The sequence below is a fragment of the Juglans regia genome, chromosome 14 (genome assembly GCF_001411555.2).
Source record: "Juglans regia cultivar Chandler chromosome 14, Walnut 2.0, whole genome shotgun sequence".
NCBI lineage: Eukaryota > Viridiplantae > Streptophyta > Magnoliopsida > Fagales > Juglandaceae > Juglans > Juglans regia.
The window spans coordinates 5,369,519-5,391,406 of NC_049914.1; the positions used below are offsets into that span (position 1 = coordinate 5,369,519).

General features: G+C 37.1%; 3 protein-coding genes across 3 annotated transcripts; 1 reads left to right on the forward strand and 2 right to left on the reverse strand.

The window, feature by feature from the left end:
- Positions 1-1,710: 1,710 nt before the first annotated feature.
- LOC108989174 (calcium uniporter protein 5, mitochondrial-like) lies at positions 1,711-4,977 on the reverse strand. Its single transcript, XM_018962698.2, has 2 exons — positions 3,982-4,977; positions 1,711-2,519 (listed from the first exon to the last, which is right to left on the reverse strand). Exons 1-2 carry the CDS (start codon positions 4,420-4,422, stop codon positions 2,022-2,024), a joined length of 939 nt encoding a protein of 312 aa, XP_018818243.1. The 5' UTR covers positions 4,423-4,977; the 3' UTR covers positions 1,711-2,021.
- A 463-nt stretch (positions 4,978-5,440) lies between these two features.
- On the reverse strand, positions 5,441-12,607 carry LOC108989181 (bifunctional bis(5'-adenosyl)-triphosphatase/adenylylsulfatase FHIT). The gene is made up of 5 exons (XM_018962708.2): positions 12,259-12,607; positions 12,032-12,142; positions 9,923-10,069; positions 5,843-5,941; positions 5,441-5,741 (listed from the first exon to the last, which is right to left on the reverse strand). The coding sequence occupies exons 1-5, from the start codon at positions 12,367-12,369 to the stop codon at positions 5,628-5,630; spliced, it is 582 nt and encodes a 193-aa protein (XP_018818253.1). The 5' UTR covers positions 12,370-12,607; the 3' UTR covers positions 5,441-5,627.
- A 4,738-nt stretch (positions 12,608-17,345) lies between these two features.
- On the forward strand, positions 17,346-20,939 carry LOC108989172 (50S ribosomal protein L17, chloroplastic). The gene is made up of 2 exons (XM_018962696.2): positions 17,346-17,733; positions 20,255-20,939. Exons 1-2 carry the CDS (start codon positions 17,493-17,495, stop codon positions 20,662-20,664), a joined length of 651 nt encoding a protein of 216 aa, XP_018818241.1. The 5' UTR covers positions 17,346-17,492; the 3' UTR covers positions 20,665-20,939.
- The last annotated feature ends 949 nt before the right edge of the window (positions 20,940-21,888 follow it).

Consider the following 21,888-nt stretch of genomic DNA (forward strand, 5'->3'; position numbering starts at 1 on the left):
TCATATTCTGAGATCTTGACGTTATATTGCAATATTTGCATGTCGTGCTTCAAGTAAACGGGTTTTTCATTATGCTTTTCATCTTAGAAGAAGGATGGTACACTTCGATTCACAGATGAGCCCTGCTAACACTTTGCAAACTCATTGTTTTGGACTGGAGACAAGCATAGGAGGGGACCCTTTGCATCAAGCACTAGTAGTGAGCTAGGCATAGTTAAAATTTAGTTAAGATTTAGCTAGTTTGCTAAAAATACATCCACATCAGACTAGCTGAATCTACAGTAATTTTATCCACCATGTTAAATTTCTAGCGAAATTATTTTTTGGCCATAAAATAATCTATTCTATGTGACAACCACTAATGCTTTTAGAACCAGCACATGATCATCTCCTGCACCTTTGAATCTTCCATCCATTAAATACTCTATATTGGCAACTTTTGTTTTGGTAATCTTTGAAGCTTCTGGATCAATCATTATATATTGTATTGCCAGTTAGATGGTTTGTGAATTGTTCTAATGGTTGCTTTTGTGTATTTGAATAGCAAGTTTTATTGAAAAGTCTCAAGCTGAGTAGTGTTGGAGACCACATAAATAAATATTTTCCCTTCAAATGTTTGCATTTTGTCCTGGCTTCCTTTTCAATTTCTTTCTTCCGAAATTATATTCATGTTTTTGGGTATGCATCTTATGACTGTTAGAAAATATATCCGTTGGAAGAATATGACTATTGTAAAAAGAGATCGTTAAAAAATTATATCCGTTGGAATAATATGAACGTTAGAAAATTAATGTGTATTTTTTTAATAAAGAATAAATATTTCAATTACCATTAGAATTAAAATAAATTAAATATCAAAATTAATATTTTAATAAAATAATGATAGATTTAGAGAGTTTGTTATTTAGGTTCCGTTTACTTACTCAACCGAGCTCAGTGCAGTTCACTTTGAGTTGCATCCAAACAACTCAAAGATTGAGTTGCATCCAAACAACTTGAGTTGCATCCAAGATTGAGTCAAGTGAGTTTACATTGTAGATTAATTTAATGCTTCTACCAAATGCTAGAGTTGCCGCCCAAATTGTCAAAGTGATGGTTGCAATAAGAAAGCAAGATTTTGTCCATTTTACCCATCCGATTGGCTACAAGTGGACTCCACAAGAAAGTATTTCTGCCCTTTTGAGCAGTTGATACTGACTAACTTTTTAATATGTCAGATGACTAATAAAAATTAACGTTGAGACCTATTTATTTTATAATTTCTCATAAATATATTTAAACTCATCTTAACATTCAAACATACAAACTCATCTAAAGTGAGTCTACGAAACTTATGCAATCATTTCAACTTGTTACTATTTATAAAGAGCTTAGATCAATTTAGCTCAATATCTAAATGTAACCTTAGTACTGTTAAAAAGTGATTAACTAAATTTAAAAAAATGAATTTCTTAATAAAAAAATTAATGGTTATGCCACTACAAGTGCTCTCAATCTGCCAAAAATGGATAGGGTACTCTTCAACTTCGAAAAAACTTGCATTTTACAGTCTCTTTCAAAATCAATTGTTAAAATTGATGAAAATAGATGATGAAAACATTTGTATAATATTTGAAGGTATGTTAATTTAATTATATAAAATATTTTAATAAATTTTACAATTCTTGCACGTTGCAAACTTGCAACTACTTGATATATAGGCCAGCCAGATGATATTGGAATAGCTGGGCTAAGATTTTATTTTACTTTTTTGTCAGAGGATTGACAGTGTTAATCAGTAATTCAGCGTACAAATAGAATGCAAAATATGCAACCCCTACCACCCACCGTTTAGAAGAGAAAACTATAAAACCTTCAATAGTACACATCTGCCTTAATTCTCTTTTGTGTGTGCGTTGAAGCTGCAAAAATGAGAGTGCCCAATACTGAAAGAAGCCAGAAAATGTTAGTCTGTGTAAAGCAAGTCGTTTCCGGTGGATTAACTCCAGTTAAAAAAAGGTCAATAAATCCACCAGAAAGTGCTAGTCCCTGTGTAAAGCATCCTCTAGTTCCAGTTCCAGTTCCAGTTCCGGTGCCGTCTGATTTTTAATAAAGGCAGTGGCATCAATATGTGTTTTGCACTTTTTTTGTAACTCTTTGAATCTCTCACCATCAAAATTGTGCTTCTTAACCAGCTTCCTCTGCCTTGAGAGAAAGAGCCTCTGCATCAGGTCTTGGTAACTGGGGTCTCTTGAAGTGAGCAGGAAGTAAGTATAACCTATGACTATGCCAGTGGCGGTTGTAAAAAATGCAATTGGTTCCATTACATCCCATGAAAAGTCCCAGAATGTAAGCCGAAAGAAGAGACCAACCTGTACCACAGCAAACCCCAACCCAGACCAGAGGATGCGCCTGACCTGCTTATGTGCTAGCTTGTCAATTTCTTCCTTCTTCTCCTGCAGCATCTTTAGCTCATCCCTCGCGGGATCGTCTTCAGAAGTCAGAGCAAAGGGCACCGCTCTTCTGACCAGATCCACCACCTGAACATTTAAGATTGGAGAGGAGCAATACCAGTTCGTATTATATGGAGAGTTGAGAATCCAAGGCACCTAAATAATATGGACAGCAAAATGTATTTTGACAAAACCCTTATCACTTGCCCAAACTCTGAATTCATTTATTTTCCAAAACTCACACCCACAACGAGGACCTGCTGATAAGAAAATGGGGCAAACACTTGGAAATTAGGAATTCAAGCTGCTCCTGGCTGACACAAGTTACAGTTGATCAGCAACCCGGATATGCATACTCGATTTGGCCAACAATTTTCACCCCGTTTAATAGGAGCCTAATCATAGTTTGCAGCTCAGAAACTCAAGGCACAGAGAGCACTCAGCATGGAATTTCATTCCATGTATTCCACCAATACATCAAGACCGACTCCAGATTGATGACAATCATGAAGAAATCGTAAGGTGGCACAGGAAAATATACTGGACTAGACATAAGCCGTAGGCCTACTGTCTGCAGGGAATAAAGCTGGTGGGTGTCAAACACTGCTGAGAAGTTCAGCAATAACTAAAAAAGATCTTCCACATATGCATGTATGCATGTAAGCATTATATATGAAGCCTCTAATCCCAAGTAATATGCTACTAAGAAAGATAAAGAAAATTTGCCGCTTGATGCATAGCGATGGACTCGTGAAAACAGAGGAAGAAGCTGCAAGGTCTTGTTCACTGATTTCTACCACACTAAGCCAAATGTCCAACTGCGTTGCTTCCAATATCCAGCCCAAGGAAAAGGAACAACTACTCACCATATCTAAAGTCTAATCACCATCCAATTGAGCCCACCCTTAATGCACACATTAAGGTATCAGAACATCCACATGCAGATATTTCTGAATACCACATAATAAAATAAAACAACTTGCTGGAAGCAATTCACAAAAAGAGAAGCCTACACAGTCGTAGCATAATGCAAACTAATGAAGAAAAATGATAGATCAAACAGCACCAGCTTGGGAGGTTATAAGTCAATGTAGAATGAAGCGAAGGTTCAGTTTGAGGTCGGTTAAGAAAAACACAAGAAAGCTAAAGCAGCCAATTGGGTGAACTTAGAAATCCACTTCACCCCTGAAAACAATATGGGTTTTGAGTATTCCTTCTGTTAACATTGGGGAGTAGCAGTGATTCAACATGAAGTAATGAAATGGTGGGTGTGCTTCTAGAATGCTCCCAGTCCAATAGGATAGAGAAGGGAAATATATATCGAAGTGGAAGAAAAGATGGATCGGAATATTCAACAACTTATTCCGACCACTCTTTTCCTTAAAAAATGGATCTTGATGTTCACTGTTATGGAAAGCAGAAAGCAGAAAAAGAAAATAAAGAAACATAATTTAAGGGTTCCTTGCTATACATATTGTCATATCAGCACAGGAGCAGCCCCCACAAGAGCACAATCAGAACCATAACGGGACAAAAGAAAAGAGCTTACTTTGTGGGGATGGAGGTAGACCTTGTCGCGGAACAGAAGGACGACACCGGCCTCGTCAAGGACTCGGGCGAAAGCAGCAGCCTCCTCGAGGGATCTGGCGACACCCATGCTCTCGCAGGCTTGCAGAAGCTCCGAGTACCCGATAACTTCCTTCCCTTCCATACCCAGCTTCCTCTTTAACGCCTCCACAGTCACCAATCTCATTAGCTTCTTCGTCTCCGCGAACGATATGTCATTTCTATTACTATCGCCAGAGTTTGAGTCAGCACCCGGTGATGATGACGAGGGCCTCGAGCGTAATGATGTTGCAGGAACAATAGCCATCAATCCCAGAGTATGAGAAGGATGTGGAGGCCTCGTCTTCCTCCCATAAACTTGGCTGAAAAGAGCCGACACGCTCTGCTTCACTGCACCACCAGTACTCCGCCATCGCCTCCACATTCTTTACTTCTCTTTTTAATTTGATCCTTAGATAGATATGCTCTTTCTTATTACAAAAATCTTCTTTTTCAGGGCAATAGCTCTGGCACACAAACACCGGATATACACTCACCTAACCACAAATACACGTGAAACTGAAGAGGAGGGAACGCAATACAAACAAATCCCACCAACCTATAACTTCCAGACAATCACTAAACTTAACCCAGATTTCGTCTTCTCAAACAAAACATAACCCCCAAGCTACTTTACCAACATCAATAAATTCGAATGCTTCTCAAGCTGGGTCGGCGCCTCACAATTCGTCAATAACTAATCAGACAAGCAAAAGCGCGTTCTCTTTATTTGCCATTCCTAACCGAACTAATTGATCTAGTGCCGAAAGGGTAGGTGAGCCGCCGTCGGACAAGATAAAGAGCAGGAGAGGCAGAAAGCGAAGGAAGGACGGAGGGACCGAGGCCGCTTCCGTTTCTTCAGTTTTTAACTGTCCCTGGACAGTTAAGACTGTTTATTTTCTTTTTTTTCCGGCCTTATCCACCGTCTTATTAGTCAATTCTGAGGAATTCTTGGACTTCCCTTCTTTCCATTTTGAAAGATGGAACAATATTTATAAGTTAAAAATTGTAAAAAAATAAAAGACAATACTCTCATTAACCGTCTCTCTCTTTTCTTTTCTTTTCTTTTTTTTGAATTGTGGAATATAATATCGTATCCATCCCTTGTAAAGTTAACGCGTGTCTATCTCTCTGTCAAAGAATCAAATATATTAGCCATTAGGTGCGTTTACGAGGGAGCCCCAAAAGTCAACGAAAGAACGTATCCAAAATTGTCACGAGTCTTTTTTTTATTTTTTTTTATTGATCTTAGTAGTTGTATCTAAATCTAAATCTAAATCTAAATCTAAATCAGTAGTGTAATTAATTAGGGTTGAAATTGAAAAAGAAAATTGTAGTTATTTAGGAATCCAAGATATCATAAATTTATAAATAATCCATGCATGCACTACTCACCACATGGCTATGACAAACATTGACAAGGGTATATGATTATCATCTTAATATGACAAGCTAGGCATCTCAATCTTCACCTTTCATCAGAGAGAAAATCACACAATATATGCTGTAAAATCTTTTCCCTGACCATTCAAATAGGTTTTTTATTATTATTATTATTTAACTAAGAAATATTTCATGCAAAAATAACAATTACAAGAGCTTTCTGTATTCATCTGCCTCTTGGGACATCTCCTCAAGGCTTCTGTCCTTTCTTTCTTTATCCAAGTCAAGCTTTTGCTTTAAATCTTTCTCCTTTTCGTCAATCTAGACCACAAGTAAAAAGCAGGTAAGGAGGTAAGTATCCACGTCAAAGGTTGAAAAGAAGATGAGCGAGAGAAAGTAATAAAGCAAGTTTTCCCTCTTACTGCGTCATAGATCTCATCATTCTTCTCAAAGTCACCGCCTTTCCGTGGCAGGATATGGATGTGCACATGGGGTACTGTCTGTCCTGCCTGGGGCCCATCCTAAGGTTTAAACAAAGATAATATCTTTATTAAAAAAAAAAAAAAAAAAGTTTAAATAAAGATCATGCACTTAGGTTTCCAAAGACAAAAACACCATTATGCAGCAGTGGAAATTACAGCCAGGTGCGGAAAAATGAATTCATATGAAAAGCTCTGTCAACGGCATCACCCTTTTAAAGTGTCCCCCACAAACACATATAGATCTAGCTACGTCTGCTGTCATGCAAAATGACTTTAACCCAAAGCTCTACTGAATGCTAGAAAACTGGAAAAAAGTTAGAACATGCAAGGCACCATCGGAGTTTAACTAAGAGTAACGATCACATGAAGCTGTATCCTAGAAACAACCTTAGATGTTGGAGAAGAAAAAAACATAACCACGATGGTTCCAATTTTCCAACATTTATGTGCATTATTGAGTAACAAACAAGACCTAACTTGTGCATGTAAGAAGCCAAGTGATCATGCGGTCAACCAATGCTTCCAATTTAGAATCTCCAGGGTACTAAAGAACGACTTGATCTAAGAGATAGAGTGTGACATCGGTAACAAAAGACTTTACTGTCCTTAATCATCACACAACAGTCTCATGAAAGCACCACAACACTTGTATGATTTTTTTTTATAGGTAAGCAAGAACTTTTATTTATAGCTGTAAGGGGGTTTTCCCCTCCTATTGGCTTGTATAGCAAGCCCAGGAGGGATCTCTGGGAGAGTAAGTCAGAGAGTCCGGTCAAGCCCAACAACCTTCCTCTAAAAGGAGTCAGTGGGCCTCTACAGAGTACTCGGCCCATGAGCAAAAACCGTCCATGAAGCACCCACGTGTGGGAAAAGCGAACGGTAGGGGCAAATGGAACTTGCTGCCCTGACACTCCCCGATGACACCTAACCCTCAGGAACCTACGCAGGCAGGTGGGCGAGAGATACGGGGAACTCTCGATCTCCTGATAGCGCATGAAGGGGCTTAACAAGGAACGTCTGCAGGGCAAAGTGAGTTTGTTTGAGAACCACGCCGCATTAATGGTGCCACCATAGAAGCCATGTTGCATTAAAGGATTCTAACTAAGTGAATAGTTAAAGTGACATGAACTTCCTGAGGCCAGATATGAGTTGTCCCCACCTAGAAACCTAGTATAAAAAATGTCCCCCAAGTACGAAGAACGCTCTTTGATTCCTCTAAGCTCACGCACAAACTACTAAGCAGATATACTGACTCAACCATCGAAGACTCCCCGGCCTCTACCAAGGCCCCCCACTCTCTACGTTTTCTTAAGTGTGGAGGTGAAAGACACAAGACCCAAGACCCAAGTTGCTAGAACCCGGTCCAAAGGTGTACGGAACACGACGTTAACAATAGCAATAGGGCATAGCCCATGTACACAGGTTGCATTCAAGAGAAACACCTAAGCACCACAACACTTGTATGATAAAAATTAGGAAGCGGAAACAAGAGAACAATGGGAAAGATAAACAACTAAAGGGGAATAAAATGTGATAAAACAAGAGCAAAAAAATAAAAGAAAAAATCAATAGGTTTCTTTTCTTTGATAGGTGGAAAAAAATCTAGAGGTTACAGCTGTATGATTATATTCTAGCTGCATTTGGAGGAAAAACATAAGGGTAAGCACGAGTATACAGATTTCAAAATATTGGAAAGGAGAAAAATGTGGGCCAAACACCCTATTATTCCGAAGAAGGCAGGGGCTGTGGAGATAAGAGACTTTAGGCCAAGTAGTCTGGTGAATGGCATTTATAAAATTATCTCTAAGGTGCTGGCAAATCGTTTGAGTAGGGTGATGGAGAGGATTATTTCACCAACTCAAAATGCTTTTGTGAGAGGAAGGCAGATTTTAGATTCTGTTTTAATTGCTAATGAATGTTTGGAGATTAGGTTGAAGGTGGGGAAAGCTGGTATTCTTATTAAATTGGATATAAAGGCTTATGATCATGTAAGCTGAGATTTTCTTGTTTATTTACTGAGGAGATTTGGTTTTGGTGCTAAATGGAGCTCGTGTATTAAGCATTGTGTTTCGACTTCAAAATTTGCTATTTTGGTGAATGGTGAACCGGCTGGTTTCTTTTGTAGTTCGATCCCATTTCCCCCTTTCTTTTTGTTATGGTTATGGAAGCTTTGAGTAGAATGATTTAGAGGGCTGTGGAGGGTAATCTTGCTGTCCAGTTTTGTGGTGGGTGATGAGACTAGGAACTGTTTAAAGATCTCTCATTTGTTATTTGCTGATGATACCTTGATTTTTAGTGAGCCTGATTCGGATAATTTTCATGTTTTAAGAGCACTTTTGCTGTGTTTCGAAGCTGCTTCGGGGTTAAGAGCTAATTTGTCGAAATCTGAAATTGTTCCTGTGGGTGATGTTCAGAATTTATCAAACTTGGCTAATTTACTGGGGTGCAGAATCTCTTCTTTGCCTTTGAGGTATCTTGGGCTTCCTTTGGGAGCCTCTTTTAAAGCTGTCAATATATGGGATGGGGTGATTGAAAAAATTGAAATGAGGTTAGCAGGTTGGAAGAGGATCTACTTGTCTAAGGGGGGAAGACTAACTCTAGTACTTTGTCCAACCTTCCCACCTATTTCCTTTCTCTTTTTCCTCTTCTGGCAAGAGTCGAAAAGAGGATTGGGAGTTTATTTTGAAATTTCTTATGGCGTGGCAATGGTGAGGAAAAGAAGTTTCACTTGGTTAGTTGGAAGAAGGTTTGTCAACCACTGGATCGTGGTGGTTTGGGGATAAAAGATTTAAGGGTTTTTAATAGGGCTTTACTTGGGAACTGGCCTTGGAGATATCATTTGGAGAGTAAAGCCCTGTGGGAAAATGTAATAGAAGTGAAATATGGAAGTTTGTGAGGCGGTTGGTGTTCTAAAGCTGCTAGTGGTGCTTATGGGGTTAGTTTGTGGAAATTTATTAGAAAAGGATGGGATTCCTTCTCCAATAATTTCAGATTGATGGTGGGAGATGGTAAGAGGATTCTCTTTTGGCATGATCTGTGGTGTGTGGATACTGCTCTCAAGCTGGTTTTTCCTTCCATTTTCAGAATTGCCAAGGATCATAATGCATCTATTTATGATTCTTACTGCAGTAATAACAATAAGGTTGAATGGAATATCATTTTTAAAAGGGACGTCAGTGATGGGGAGGTGGATGAAGTTAAGGCTCTGCTGGTTAAACTCTACAGTTCAAAGTTGGTGCTTGAAAGAGAGGATAGCATGGTGCGGATTCATGCTGGAAATGCTAAGTTTTCAGTCTCAACTTATTACAGAATTTTGTTAAGTCATAGTAGTTGTGTTTTTCCTTGGAAAAGTATATGGAAAGTGAAAGTTCCCAATAAGGTTGCTTTTTTCTGTTGGGTGGCATCTTTGGGCAAATTATTGACTACTGATAATCTTAGAAGGAGAGGTCTGTTTATAGCTGATTGGTGTGTCATGTGTAAAAGGGCAGGAGAATCTGTAAATCACCTTTTTCTTCACTGCGAAGTGACAAGATTCTTGTGGAATGAGGTTTTGAGTTGGACAGGGTTACATTGGGTAATGCCTAGAGAAGTGGTGGATTTATTGGAAGGGTGGAAGGGTTTGAAGGGCTGTAAGAAGGCGGTGAGAGTTTGGAAGATGATACCTCTTTGTCTAATGTGGTGCATATGAATTGAAAGAAATGGGAGATGCTTCAAAGATAAAGAATGCTCATTGGGAGATCTAAGGGATTTTTTCTTGAGTACTTCGAGTTCTTGGGCTAAAGTGTTTGTAATGGAGGATAATTTTCTGGACTTGTTTTAGTTTTCTGGCGTTCAGTTTCTTTTCGTTTGTGGAAGTTGTAGGTGTTTCCTTTGTACATCCTGTGTACTTGGGCTTATGCCTATTTCTTTGAATAAATTATTACTTATAAAAAAAAACTAGTCAGAGATATGGAAAAATAAAAAATAAATAACTGATATTCTATAAAAATAAATGATTTGATCCACCAACATCGGTCTTACTTGGATTGAAAATGTGAGAGATGATGCTTTGTGGTAGCTCTCAAGCTGACTGCCGATCTTCTGTGCAGTGAGCCATAAATCACTAGTCTCATCAACGGTGAGATCAACAAAGCGCTTAACTTCACGCCTTGGACAGACAAGCACATGTATATAATGTCAAGTCAACATTGAATATTGAACCACAGATCCACAAAATATATCCAAATATGAAAATTGTAAAATAAAAATAAAAAAAATCTCAATTTTTTTATTTTTATTTTTGGGGCACAGCAGCATGCCACAAATATAAGCATGCATAATAGTTGATGTGCAGTTCCGCCAGCACCGTAGCTATGATAGATACATGCACATTTGTGCCACAATTACTCGTGTGATGTATGAAAAAGCTTTTGTGAACAGTAACCGTGGTAGTGTTTGCAAGTGGTGCACGTGAAGTCTACTGAGAATAGTATTTTTATATCTGTGATATTTTGCAAACTTCAGAAATAAGTGATTTAGGATTATGAAGGTACTAAATATTACTTTAACAGTGAACATCATGCATGAAATACGGCAGAGCTTGGCAGTCATTGAATGTTTCAGAAAGTTGCTGCATCTCAAGGCAACCCCTATATGTATATAAATGTGTTTCATATGCAAACTCACTTTAGGAGAATAAAGCTTTGCATATCCTATCTACAAATGAATGTATTGCAGGATGTATATGACAACATATTGCATCAACTCCCACACGGTTGTGCCTTATTTTCCACACAAGCCAAACGCACTGCTATGAATTTACCTAATTTAAATCTAGTCATGAACATTAAACAATTGTTGAATCAATTTCAACATAACATCCTAATATTCCGAAGCAAAGGATATGACCTGCAAAGGAAAAGAGAAACAATCAGAATAATAAAGGAGTATTCGAGTATTGAAACATAAGAGCAGTACGACAAGCAATTCACAACAAACAATTCATGTTAAGACAACAAGGACAAGAGCATTATATACTTTGAAGTTTCAACTTAAGCAATAGGAAAAAGGGAGCAAAGACCACTTCAACCTGTTATAAGCAATAAATATTCTTGGTTATAAATAATGATATAATTTTTTCTGGGATCGAGGGTTTTGAATGAAAGTAGAATGTTGGAACCTCTCTTACATTTCCTACTTTTACATACTAAAACCTCGTTTCCTCATATCATTGCACATTATCAAGCAAGTTTTGGGTTATGTCATCATTTCACTAGCAGCCCCCCATAAGCACCACTAACTATTAACCTAATTTTAGTCAATACACGGTAGCACGCATGTAAGTATGCGAGAGCATCTGCAGGAAGTAAAAAGGCCAAAATTTTGGAGGAAGCAAAAGATATTGTATAACACACTCTATATGTGTAGAGATAAAACCAATAAATCCTCATGAGTAATTGGCTGCCCAAAGATAGACTAAAAGATAGCTTGTTGCACACACAAACATATATATATGCATGCACATGTGCACACTCACACACACTCAGAGAGAGAGAGAGAGAGAGAGAGAGAGAGAGAGAGAGAGAGAAACAAGTTAATTCCAGGTGAATTCAAAAGCTTAGAAAATTCTGACAAACATCCTACCAAAGGTTGTTCCTATGAGAAATTACACAATATTGTTGCTAGCATTTTCTAGACAGCATTGTCAGATAAAAACCTTACCAAGGATCGAACCAATTGCAAAAGGATGCCCTTACACAACATTGTATGATGCATCATGCACCTCTTGCTGATATATGATATATATATCAATTTGGTTGATTCAATATAATGGCCTTGTGTTTGGCTCTTGATAGAAGTTTGGTGGGTATTTCCAACGTCTATGTATTATAGTAATTTCCTAGGTAGTATTATTTAAACTTAAGGCTCTTATGGAAGTTAAGCTCTGAATGCCACCTAGTTGTCATACCCATTGAGTATATAGAACATACATGTGATTTTACATGACAATGGATGAGTGATCGACATTATCAACTTTTATGGGTATGAAGATCAAGTTTTTCTTTTCCTGTTTTCTCATTGTCATAAAGGGTGACGCATTTTCTTATTTGTTTATCAAAATGCCAAAAGAAGAGGCGGGGAAAGGCATATACCGGGAACGACGGGACGCAGATTAACCATGGCATAGGAAAGCTGGGAGGAGTAGAACACTTCCTCGTGGGGTATCTTGTAAGGCCCGAACGTGTAGGATTCCGACGACATCTGGGTCCATTTTTCAGATTAGATAACTTCATAGACTGAATTCAACGTTGAGAAAACAGAAAAAATAAATAATTTAAGGAAATAAAACTGATTGTTTCGTTGATTATAGCACTTGCCTTGATGGAGGAGAATGGTCGGAGCGCCCTTGGCCTTGATGTGCGCGTGATGAAGCAGCCTTGTCGGGAAGCGAGAGGTGGCAACAGCTGCAGCAGCATCTGCTTTACCATTTTGTACCAGAGAGTATATGGAATTTCCTTTTTCTTTTCCCCCTTATTTTGGTTAATTGCATTATCCGCATCTGAACTTTTATCCTTTTAACAAAAGCTCCCCAAGTTTTCTGTTTTCATACGGTCATACCATACATATTATATTTCATGGAGTTTTAAAAAACCTACATTTTTATTTTTTAGTGCCTCCGTCCATCTGCCAATAGAGACTCTCTCTCTCTCTCGCGCGCACACACATAAAAACTAAGGGCTTCATATCTGATTTTTGTCGAAGAGGAAAGAGGCCTCACGCGCGGCACAAGAAGATTCACAAGTCTAAAATATGTCTAAAGAAAGTGTTGGTTTTGCGAAAATCACTATGCGTGGTTCTCATATGCCGCCCACATCTATGTGTGGTCCTTATGTAACACCCGACTTATTTTAGAGTTTATATGTACGAAAAGCTCATTTGAGATTTCGAGTAAATTTTTTAGACAAGTTGGAATATTGTAGAGTTTGAATCGAGGCTCAAATTTAGGGGAAAAAAAATCCATTTTTATTAATCTTATATAATACCCAAAACGTGAGACCAAATACTTGAAATGGGCTCTACCCGATCACCCCAGGGCCCACGCCTGTTTGCTGTAAACTGGGAGACCCAACGTGTAGTTTGTTTTAAAAACTCTCCACCTTGCACATCTCTTTCCATTAGTCACAACATGCATGTCTCTACATGTATTTATACACTTCATACACAACCTCTTGCACATATTGCCATTCATGCATCCTCGCCTTTTCAGAGCCACAGTAGCCCCCATAGCCTCCATGGAATCCCATGCAAGGTAACTCAGCCAATCCCACCTCTAGGCCAAGCACTACAAAACAGCCTCTCCACGTGTAGCAGATCACGACCAGTAAGCCCCCTCCGTTTCCTCAGCTGTAAATCACAACTCCCTAGCTATTCATTGTGTCAGCACGCTAGCCCAACCTTAACCCGCAGTGGAGCCACCGTAAGCCATTTTTGCCACACATACTCTCTGCAACCAAGCACCACAACAAGCTTCACGCAGCAACGATCACGGCAAATCCGCCATCGACACAGCCATGGCTCTAGCCTCCATGGTCGCACAATCGCAAAGAACCCACCTTTCACGTTGCCAACCCCTTGAACGACCAAGCACGATAGCTCCACCACAATCCACCTCTCTCATATTACCTCTCGGGTTCCTTGTTGCCATAAGTCACGAAAGTTCCTCCTCAAGCTACTAGCCTTTGTCGCACAGAACCTGCCTCGAAGTAAACCACACATCGAGCAAGCCTTCCACCACCCTTTGTGTAAAATCGGGCCAATATATAACCATAAACCACGATGCCAACCAACCCATACCTCCCTCGACAAAGCATTACCACACGACCACCAACCACACAACAAATAACAAACCACACTGACAGAAACCCCTTCTCGTGCCCCACCACCTTCACCCAATGCAACCTCTGATCTTGCCCCACGCGAGACCAAGAACCACCAAGCTTTGCACTGTCCACGACTCAACCCTCTTCCCCCATACAAAATCGACACAACACATGCATGAAGGCCCCCTGTTTTTATACAACAAAAACAAAGCAAGTTTTCTTGCTCAACATTCCACTGTGCACTGATGTAGCACCACCATTGGAAGGTTCCCATGTTGCTAAGTGTTTCAAGGATACACACAAACGAACCATCGTAACCCCTTACATCCACGCTTCACACTCGATAGCCACATGGACTGGTTGACATCAAGCTCTCTCCCTCTCTCTCACATTATTTCTCTCCCCCTCTCATCACTCATCTCTCTCAGTGCTCAGCCGCCCAGCTCGCCGGCGTATTCGTCTCACCACCTAGATTCGCCGTGTCTCCCTTCCCTCTCGATAAGCCTCAGTCATACCACCTTTGCTAGTGGCTGCTTTGTTTACAAAATAGAAAGTGTTTTATTTAGTTCCCGTAAAACTTGTCAAGCATAAACCTGATATTACATTTATACCTTTCGAGTTATCAGCCTAAGCAAATGGGTCTTGAACTAGTATTTCTTTTTGTTGGGCTTGATTTTACAATGGACTTTAAGTGGGTTAGTCTCACTCTATGTTAGCCTAAAAAGTGTTGTTTGTCTTTCTAACAACAATAATTTAGAGTTTAATGTATTAGTAGAAAATATTAACTAGGTATAGATTAATGTGGGAAGTGATGATATTTTAGGGTCACGAGAATTTTAAAATTTTAGGAAAATAGGTTAATTTTATGAAGGTTACGTGACTATTTTATAGATGATGATTAATATTTGTTCGGTATTGTTGTGAAAAATTCTGAAGAAGCTAAAAAGTCTAGGTAAGAGGGGTTCATATACTAGACTTTGAATAAAATAAAATAAACTAAGGTCGATTTTAGGAAAAATATACATGTTTTGTTATGAAAATAAATTTTAAACACCCTCAATTACTTGTTTTGAATTACTCGTGAAACTTTGTATAAGAAGAAAATATTTTCTGTCATGACTGGTGAAGACATGAGCTATTTTAACATTTTGTTTCTGAACTGTACACAAGAGAGCGTATATGAAAAATTGTGCATATATTTTATTTTTATGATCTAATTTTGTTATGTTCTGAAGGTGTTCTGTACTCTGATATGATATGATGTGATTTCTGAAACCTCTGGCATGAAATTTTATTTTTGTTCCGTTCTAACCTTACCACGGATGTAAAACTGTGGCCTCTGTTCGGGTTGGAACCAAATTTTATGTTTCTGGTGCACCCACTTTGGAAGCTTAAGAGGTTTTCTGCGTGGTTTTTCATGTGTGCACATTCAGGAATCTGAGAATAATAAGAAGAAGAATTCACATTTTGTTTCTGCTCAGTTGACCGCCAGGGTTTGCACAACCCTACCACGTGAGTTAAATATAGAATTATGTTCTGATGTGATGTCTCAATTTATACTATGCCAAAGGAATTTTGAATAAGAATAATTTTAAACTTTCGCGTTGATATTTTTGATAAAATATTATGATTCTGTATTCTGAAAATAAAATATTTTGTTCTACATTTTGAACTCTGTAAATGCTCATATTTACATGTTAGTATATATTTTTTGTTTACTGAGTTGTTGATAACTTACCCATTATCTCCACAATATTTTTCAAATGATTTTGATAGCTCAGCTGGAAGTCAAGAGTATGAAGTGTTAGCAAGGTTTAATAGTCGTAGAGAGATAGATGCCAAAGGGAACAGATAATTACTGGAGAATTTTATTTAGTAGATTTATTTTTTATGTTATATGGTATTCTGAGTCATGGATATTCCTGAGTTTTTGTGGAGATTTTTAATTTATTTTATTGAGGCATTGCCTTGGTGTCCATGTGGAGGAATATAGAATTTGTGTTGAATAATAAGTTAATATTTTTATGGAATCTTTTGAGTATATATAATTGTGTCATTGGAGATGATTTTAGGTAACATGAGCTAACTCTCTGGATCTCCGAAATTTGGGCGTTACACCTTACGAGCCACCCCTTCTAACAACTCTTATTGACACACAACCCAGATCACCGAACTCGCTACCACTAGACCATTTAGATCTGACATTTGTGGCTAAAAAGAGAAATGTATTGCCCTCACTAGCCGTCACAGATTTCAAAGTCTACCAGAGTTAGTGCAAACTGTAATCCGTTCTTTTTCGTTTCTATCTTACTATTTTCCCTTTTGGTTTTCTCATTATTAATTAAAATAAATAAGAGTTCGTCTATCGAATATTTGTCTGTAGAGGTTGAGTCTTCTATTTTTATGAAGGGTGATGTTGAGTCTCTGTTTAGTAGAGAGTGTTGTCTCTTTGATGTTTGTCTATAGAGAGTATCATCAATAGTGAAGACTAGATTAATCACTGAAGAAAATAGTGTACTGGTGGAATACCAAATACATTATTTTAGTTTATGATGTTGTGTTTGATATGAGAACATCACATAATACATCCGATCATATATATAAGTTTCTCTGATTAATGAGTGATGACAGTTTTCCTTTAAAAAATAGAGATATATACAAGTTTTAAATTTATAAATATCAAGCAGTTTGTTATAAAATTTGAATCCCATTATAAAAAAAAAAAAAATGTAAAAATTTTAGTTTTCTTAATGTATCTCACATTTTTATAAAAACTTTTGTACAAACTTATGCATTTAAAGTTTATCTCTATCATTACTCCTATCACAAAACCCTACGAAGTGGTCATTTAAGTTATCCATTATCACATTGAAAAAATATAAAAATATTTTTTAAACAAACTATCAAACCCTAAGATTTTTTAAGATTAATTATAACAGAAATTGGAAAAGAAAAATATTTATAAATAATTATATATATAATTGTGAATTGTACAACTATCGCATAATTAGTTTGAAAAATAGTGAGGTTTAATATTAAAAAATTTATTTTTTTCATGTATATTTTAAGATATACAAATCTTACACCCTTTATTTGAAAGAAAGAAAAAAATCCATATAAAAAATTAGATCTTAATAATAAAAATTTATTTTTAAAAAAAGAATAGACCAAATTTGCATATATCTTAATATATGATTTTACTCTTAAATTACATTATTTGAAAAATTAAGACAAATCACATGTAAGAAAGAGAAATGATTTGTATAAGTCCTAAATAGACAAACTTTACGTATACTTTAATAAAAAATAAATAAATTTCACCTTAAAAAATATAAAAACTTAATTTTTATTAATATGATATATTTTTTATAAAAAATTTACATAAAATTTATCTATTTAGAGTTGAAAGCCTTTATTCTTATAGATGAGATGAGTTAAAAGTTGAAAGTTAAATAAAATATTGTTAAAATATTATTTTATTTTGAGATTTAAAAAAATAAATTATTTATTTTATTTAATATGAAAATTTTAAAAAAATTATAATAATTAAACGAATGAAAAATTTTCTGAAATTGAACGAGGCCTGCCTTACCTCATGTAAGAATTCCGAAACATCTTATCCAACTCAGAACTACGAAGAATTTAGGGGCACTACAATTCCCCCATCCCCTCATCAGTTATCCCTTGTTTGTTTGTCCGGTGGAACAAGGAACATCATTGTCCACGCAGGAATGGCATCCTTCTCGTCGGGCTTCTGCTGTGCAATTACTGGCACTAGTAATGGCAGCAACAGTAGGTGGAGTATGGCATCTCTGAGATCAGCCCTCCCGCCTTCGGTTCCTCTTCGTCCACCTCCTTCATCGCGCTTCCCGAGGATGGCCGTGGCGTTTCAGCCCAAGCACAAATTGGCTTTACGGTCTTACACCGGACTCGCTCCTCTTCAATCACTTCCATTCCCAATTGCTTCTCCAGGTGCTTTTCTAAATCTCATCGAGTTTAGCTCTTTAATCATTTTGCTGCTGGACGAAGCCTTCAAAGAAGGATGATTAAAATTAATTGCCTCCATTTCTTCATCCCTGTTTTGAACACTGCTCACCTCATGAGTCGTTATTTAGCACATTCTTCACCACTTTTTATGGTTGTGATTTATCTGTCTTTGCTTAGATATTTCAAATGTGACATTCGAGCATTTTTTTTACATTCACATAACCACTGAACTAGTCTTACCGGACTCTTTATATTCCAAAGTTGTAGTGAATTCTGTATTGTTTTTGATAGGAAATTCTGTACTGTTCATATCGAACACAATTCTTGTTTCCTTTATTTGGCCAAAATGCTTACTTCCGAGTGGAATCCTTCAACTTAGCTCGAGCAATTTCCATCTTCGTACAAGAAGATGTCCTTAAAAGTTATAATTGCAGTGAATGGTGAGATCTAATAGTCATAAAATACAGTAGACTATAATGGAACTAATAGGAAGAAGAATGTAAAGAAGAAAAAGGAGTAGGAGAGAGAAAAGATACAAAATGGTGTTCTATATCGCTGAAAATAAGAACACGAAGGTTCTCTTTATCAGTGAGAATTATAGCGAAACAATCGTAAAAAAAATAATCAGGTAGAAAAGGAGTTCTATTACTGAAAATAATTAAATAACATAGAGCTATAATACAGCCAACATAGAGGCTAACAATTGAATGTAAATATTGATTTAGTATCTTCGACAGTTGATTTCAGTGCACTTCCAAACCATAAACAAAATGATTCCTTTTAAAAGAAGAAAAAAACTTCTTCATATACATGCCTTTTACAAAAACATCTGGAAAAAGAAATGCTTTATTCTAGCTCCACTTTAACTACCCATGCAAATAGAGAACGAGGAGCATAATAGAAAGGAAGTATGGGCACTAACCTTAGATTCTTGAGAAGAGCAAAGGTGGCTTCTTGCCTTATAGAGTTCTACTTGACTGTCCTAGGTTTGACCTGATTGTGGAACTTTCTATGTACCTCGGTTAAGCAATCATCCAAGTGAAGAATCTTGCCTCACCATAGTCATTGTGGGAAACCAGTACAATGGTGTATCATCAAGTGATGATAAAAGCATTGTTGACAATTTTTGTTATAGTTTCCCTTATCTGAAATGTATACCTCACCCCCTTACCTGAAAATTCATGGGCTGTTTTTTCATTTCACCCCCTTGGTCACTCCTAGTTCCCTCCTCTCTATCCCTCTCAGATCACAACAGTCCCTCCTCCCCTCCCTCCCTTTCTCTCTCTCGTATCACAACATTGGCTCCACATGGCACTACCTACTTCACCATTTTATTGAAAGGTGGCAGGGAAGGTTTTCTGACCCGATAGGGTTGGTGCCCAAGCCTATTTGATGTAGCACAAGTCATGTGATACCATCGAAGAGAGCTAAATAGGAGTGCATGTACATAGTGAATGGATGCTTTAGGAATATGATTTCATTCCCCCTATGTTGGGCTTGTTTGTGTGGAGCCTGGTTTTGTTTGTGTGCAGCTCGATTTGATGGCCCAACCCGCTGAGTAGGGTTTACTATATATTGTATTAAACCATTGTACGGCCACCGCACTATATTTTTTATTTTCATCTGAATAAAATCCTTTGCAGCTTCGTGGGCATAGGCACATTGCTGAACCACGTAAATCTTGTGTCATGTATGATTGATTCCTCTTTTTTGTTTACTTATCCTCTTATCATTCCTGACACCCTACACTGCCACTAGCACCACAATATCCCTTTTCCTTCTAACTTATCCAAAAAAAAAAATGTCCTTTTCCTTCTAGTGTCTTGGCTGATTTGTTGCTCTTGGGTTTCTCAGTCTTGAACCATCCGATATGTTCTTCCCTTATTCTGTTTTGGAAAGAAAAAATCTGGGGTGTACATGTTACATTGATTTGCATAAATCATTATTATGTAAGAAAAATATGATGTGAGGTATTCTTTAGATGCATATTTTTTTTTTAACAAAGAACATACTTAACTCTTTATGTCTGGATATCTGCTCATAATTGTTCTCGTTTTCTTCTTATTGATTTTATGGCTATCTATTTTCCTCCACCTCCCTAATCAGGTGCTCCTCTTGTGTACTACCTCTGTATTGGGTAGTGCTGCTGTGTGCGATTAATAAAAATGAACTTGCTTGGCGCCTGACTTTGTTGATTAGTTTTCAAGAACTACAAGTCCTACTGCTGTCTTAGATTTATCTTCAGTCTTATTCTGCTTTCAGCAGCATCTCACAGTGCTGATTTCTTCCCTTTCTGGGGCAATTGTTACTATTGCCCTGCTAAATAACTTGTGGTATACCTTAAGCCCTTTGAGTAACATTTTTATGAGAAGCTTATGTTGCATTCCTTTTCTTAATTTTAGTTCTTACTGTTGACTTAGAAGAACTTTTAAGCAATCATTTGTCTTTTGATAGTATGAATAAAATCTCTTTTTACTTGGCAAAATAAATTTCCTTCTGTGTGCAGAATTTAGCAGCTTTAGCCATTGTTTTAAAATCATTGACAATGGGGGTCGAGTCTTTGCCATGAGACATGGGAGACGAGTACCCAAACTCAATAGGCCCCCTGATCAACGTAGGGCACTACTTCGTAGCCTCACAACTCAACTCCTCAAACATGGCCGCATCAAAACGACTAGAGCAAGGGCAAGCGCAATGAGGAAGTATGTTGATAAGATGATCACATTGGCAAAGGATGGATCTCTTCATAAGAGGAGACAAGCTCTTGGCTTCATTTATGAGAAGCAGATTGTACATGCCTTGTTTGCAGAGGTTCCGGACAGGTATGGGGAGAGGAATGGAGGATATACGAGAATTATAAGAACTCTGCCAAGGCGAGGGGATAATGCACCTATGGCCTACATTGAGCTTGTCTAGATGCAACCATATATGCGTGCAAACTAGTACTCAGACTAGCACTGTCCCGGGCATGAATCGGCTGGGTGATGTATTTTGCAATTAAAGATGATCTAATGAATGGTTAACCAATTCTTGATGTTTTTGAAGTTACAATTTAGTTTTAGGTAATGTCCTGTGTTATCAGGAATGCTCTAGCGAACTGATTATCTGAATCCAGATGTTTTTGAAGTTGCAGTGTAGTCTCGGCATCATTTTTCTTCAGCTTAGTATGGTGTTTCTGTGTTTCTTCGGCATTTCTTGGTTCCTCAGTTCTAGTTCTTACAGATGTAGTTTCCTATATATTTTCCTATCTAAAGGAACCGAACTTGCTTTAAAAATCGAGGCAGTACGTATTTTACGACGAGAGAAATTAAAAAAAAAAAAAAAAGGGGAGTGAGCATGAAATTCAAAAAACAAGGAAAAAAAAGAAAAGAATGGTATTTCCCATTCAACATTTCCTTCAATTTTAAACAAATTTCTTGTTTTTTTCTTTCAGAGCAGTGAGGTCACGATAGATTGGCACATTACTACTATGGTTGAAGACTTGAAACATACCAACTTCTTCAATGAGCTGCATCCACTTTCTAAAATACGGTCTTAAAATTAAAAACTGACAATACTTATTGAAATGAGTCCAAGCATGCGGGTTATAAATTTCTCAAAAGAAAATTGAAAGAATAGAGGCCATTTGGATGTAAGAAATGTTTATCTCATCTTATCTCAACTTAACTCATTTTAACTCACTATTTAAACGATACTTAAAATTAAAGAACAGTATTTAGAAAACGAGAGTTATGTTTTTTTTATGAATTTTATAAAAGAGTTGAGACCCGTAAAAAAAATGTGTCGGAATTACTATTCACCCCACACCTGATATCTTTTTTTTTTTTTTTTTTTATAAGATGTGAGTAGTGAATAGTAATTAATGAAAAGATTAATTCAAAAGTATCTGTATGTATCAAGATTTCTTTAAGATGTATTTTTATTGAAATTTATAAAAATAGTAGAATTCATTATAAATGTATTTGGGAATAAAATTTTTAGAACGCAAGATTTTCAATTTTTTTTTTTGGGTGAAAGTTGTTTTTGTGTGATTGAAATGAGTATAGGATTTGATGAAAATTTTGTTGAAAATTATTTCGGTGTTTAAACGATTTTATTATAGAAGTTAAAAGCATTTTGTCTAAAAAATGAATTTTTATT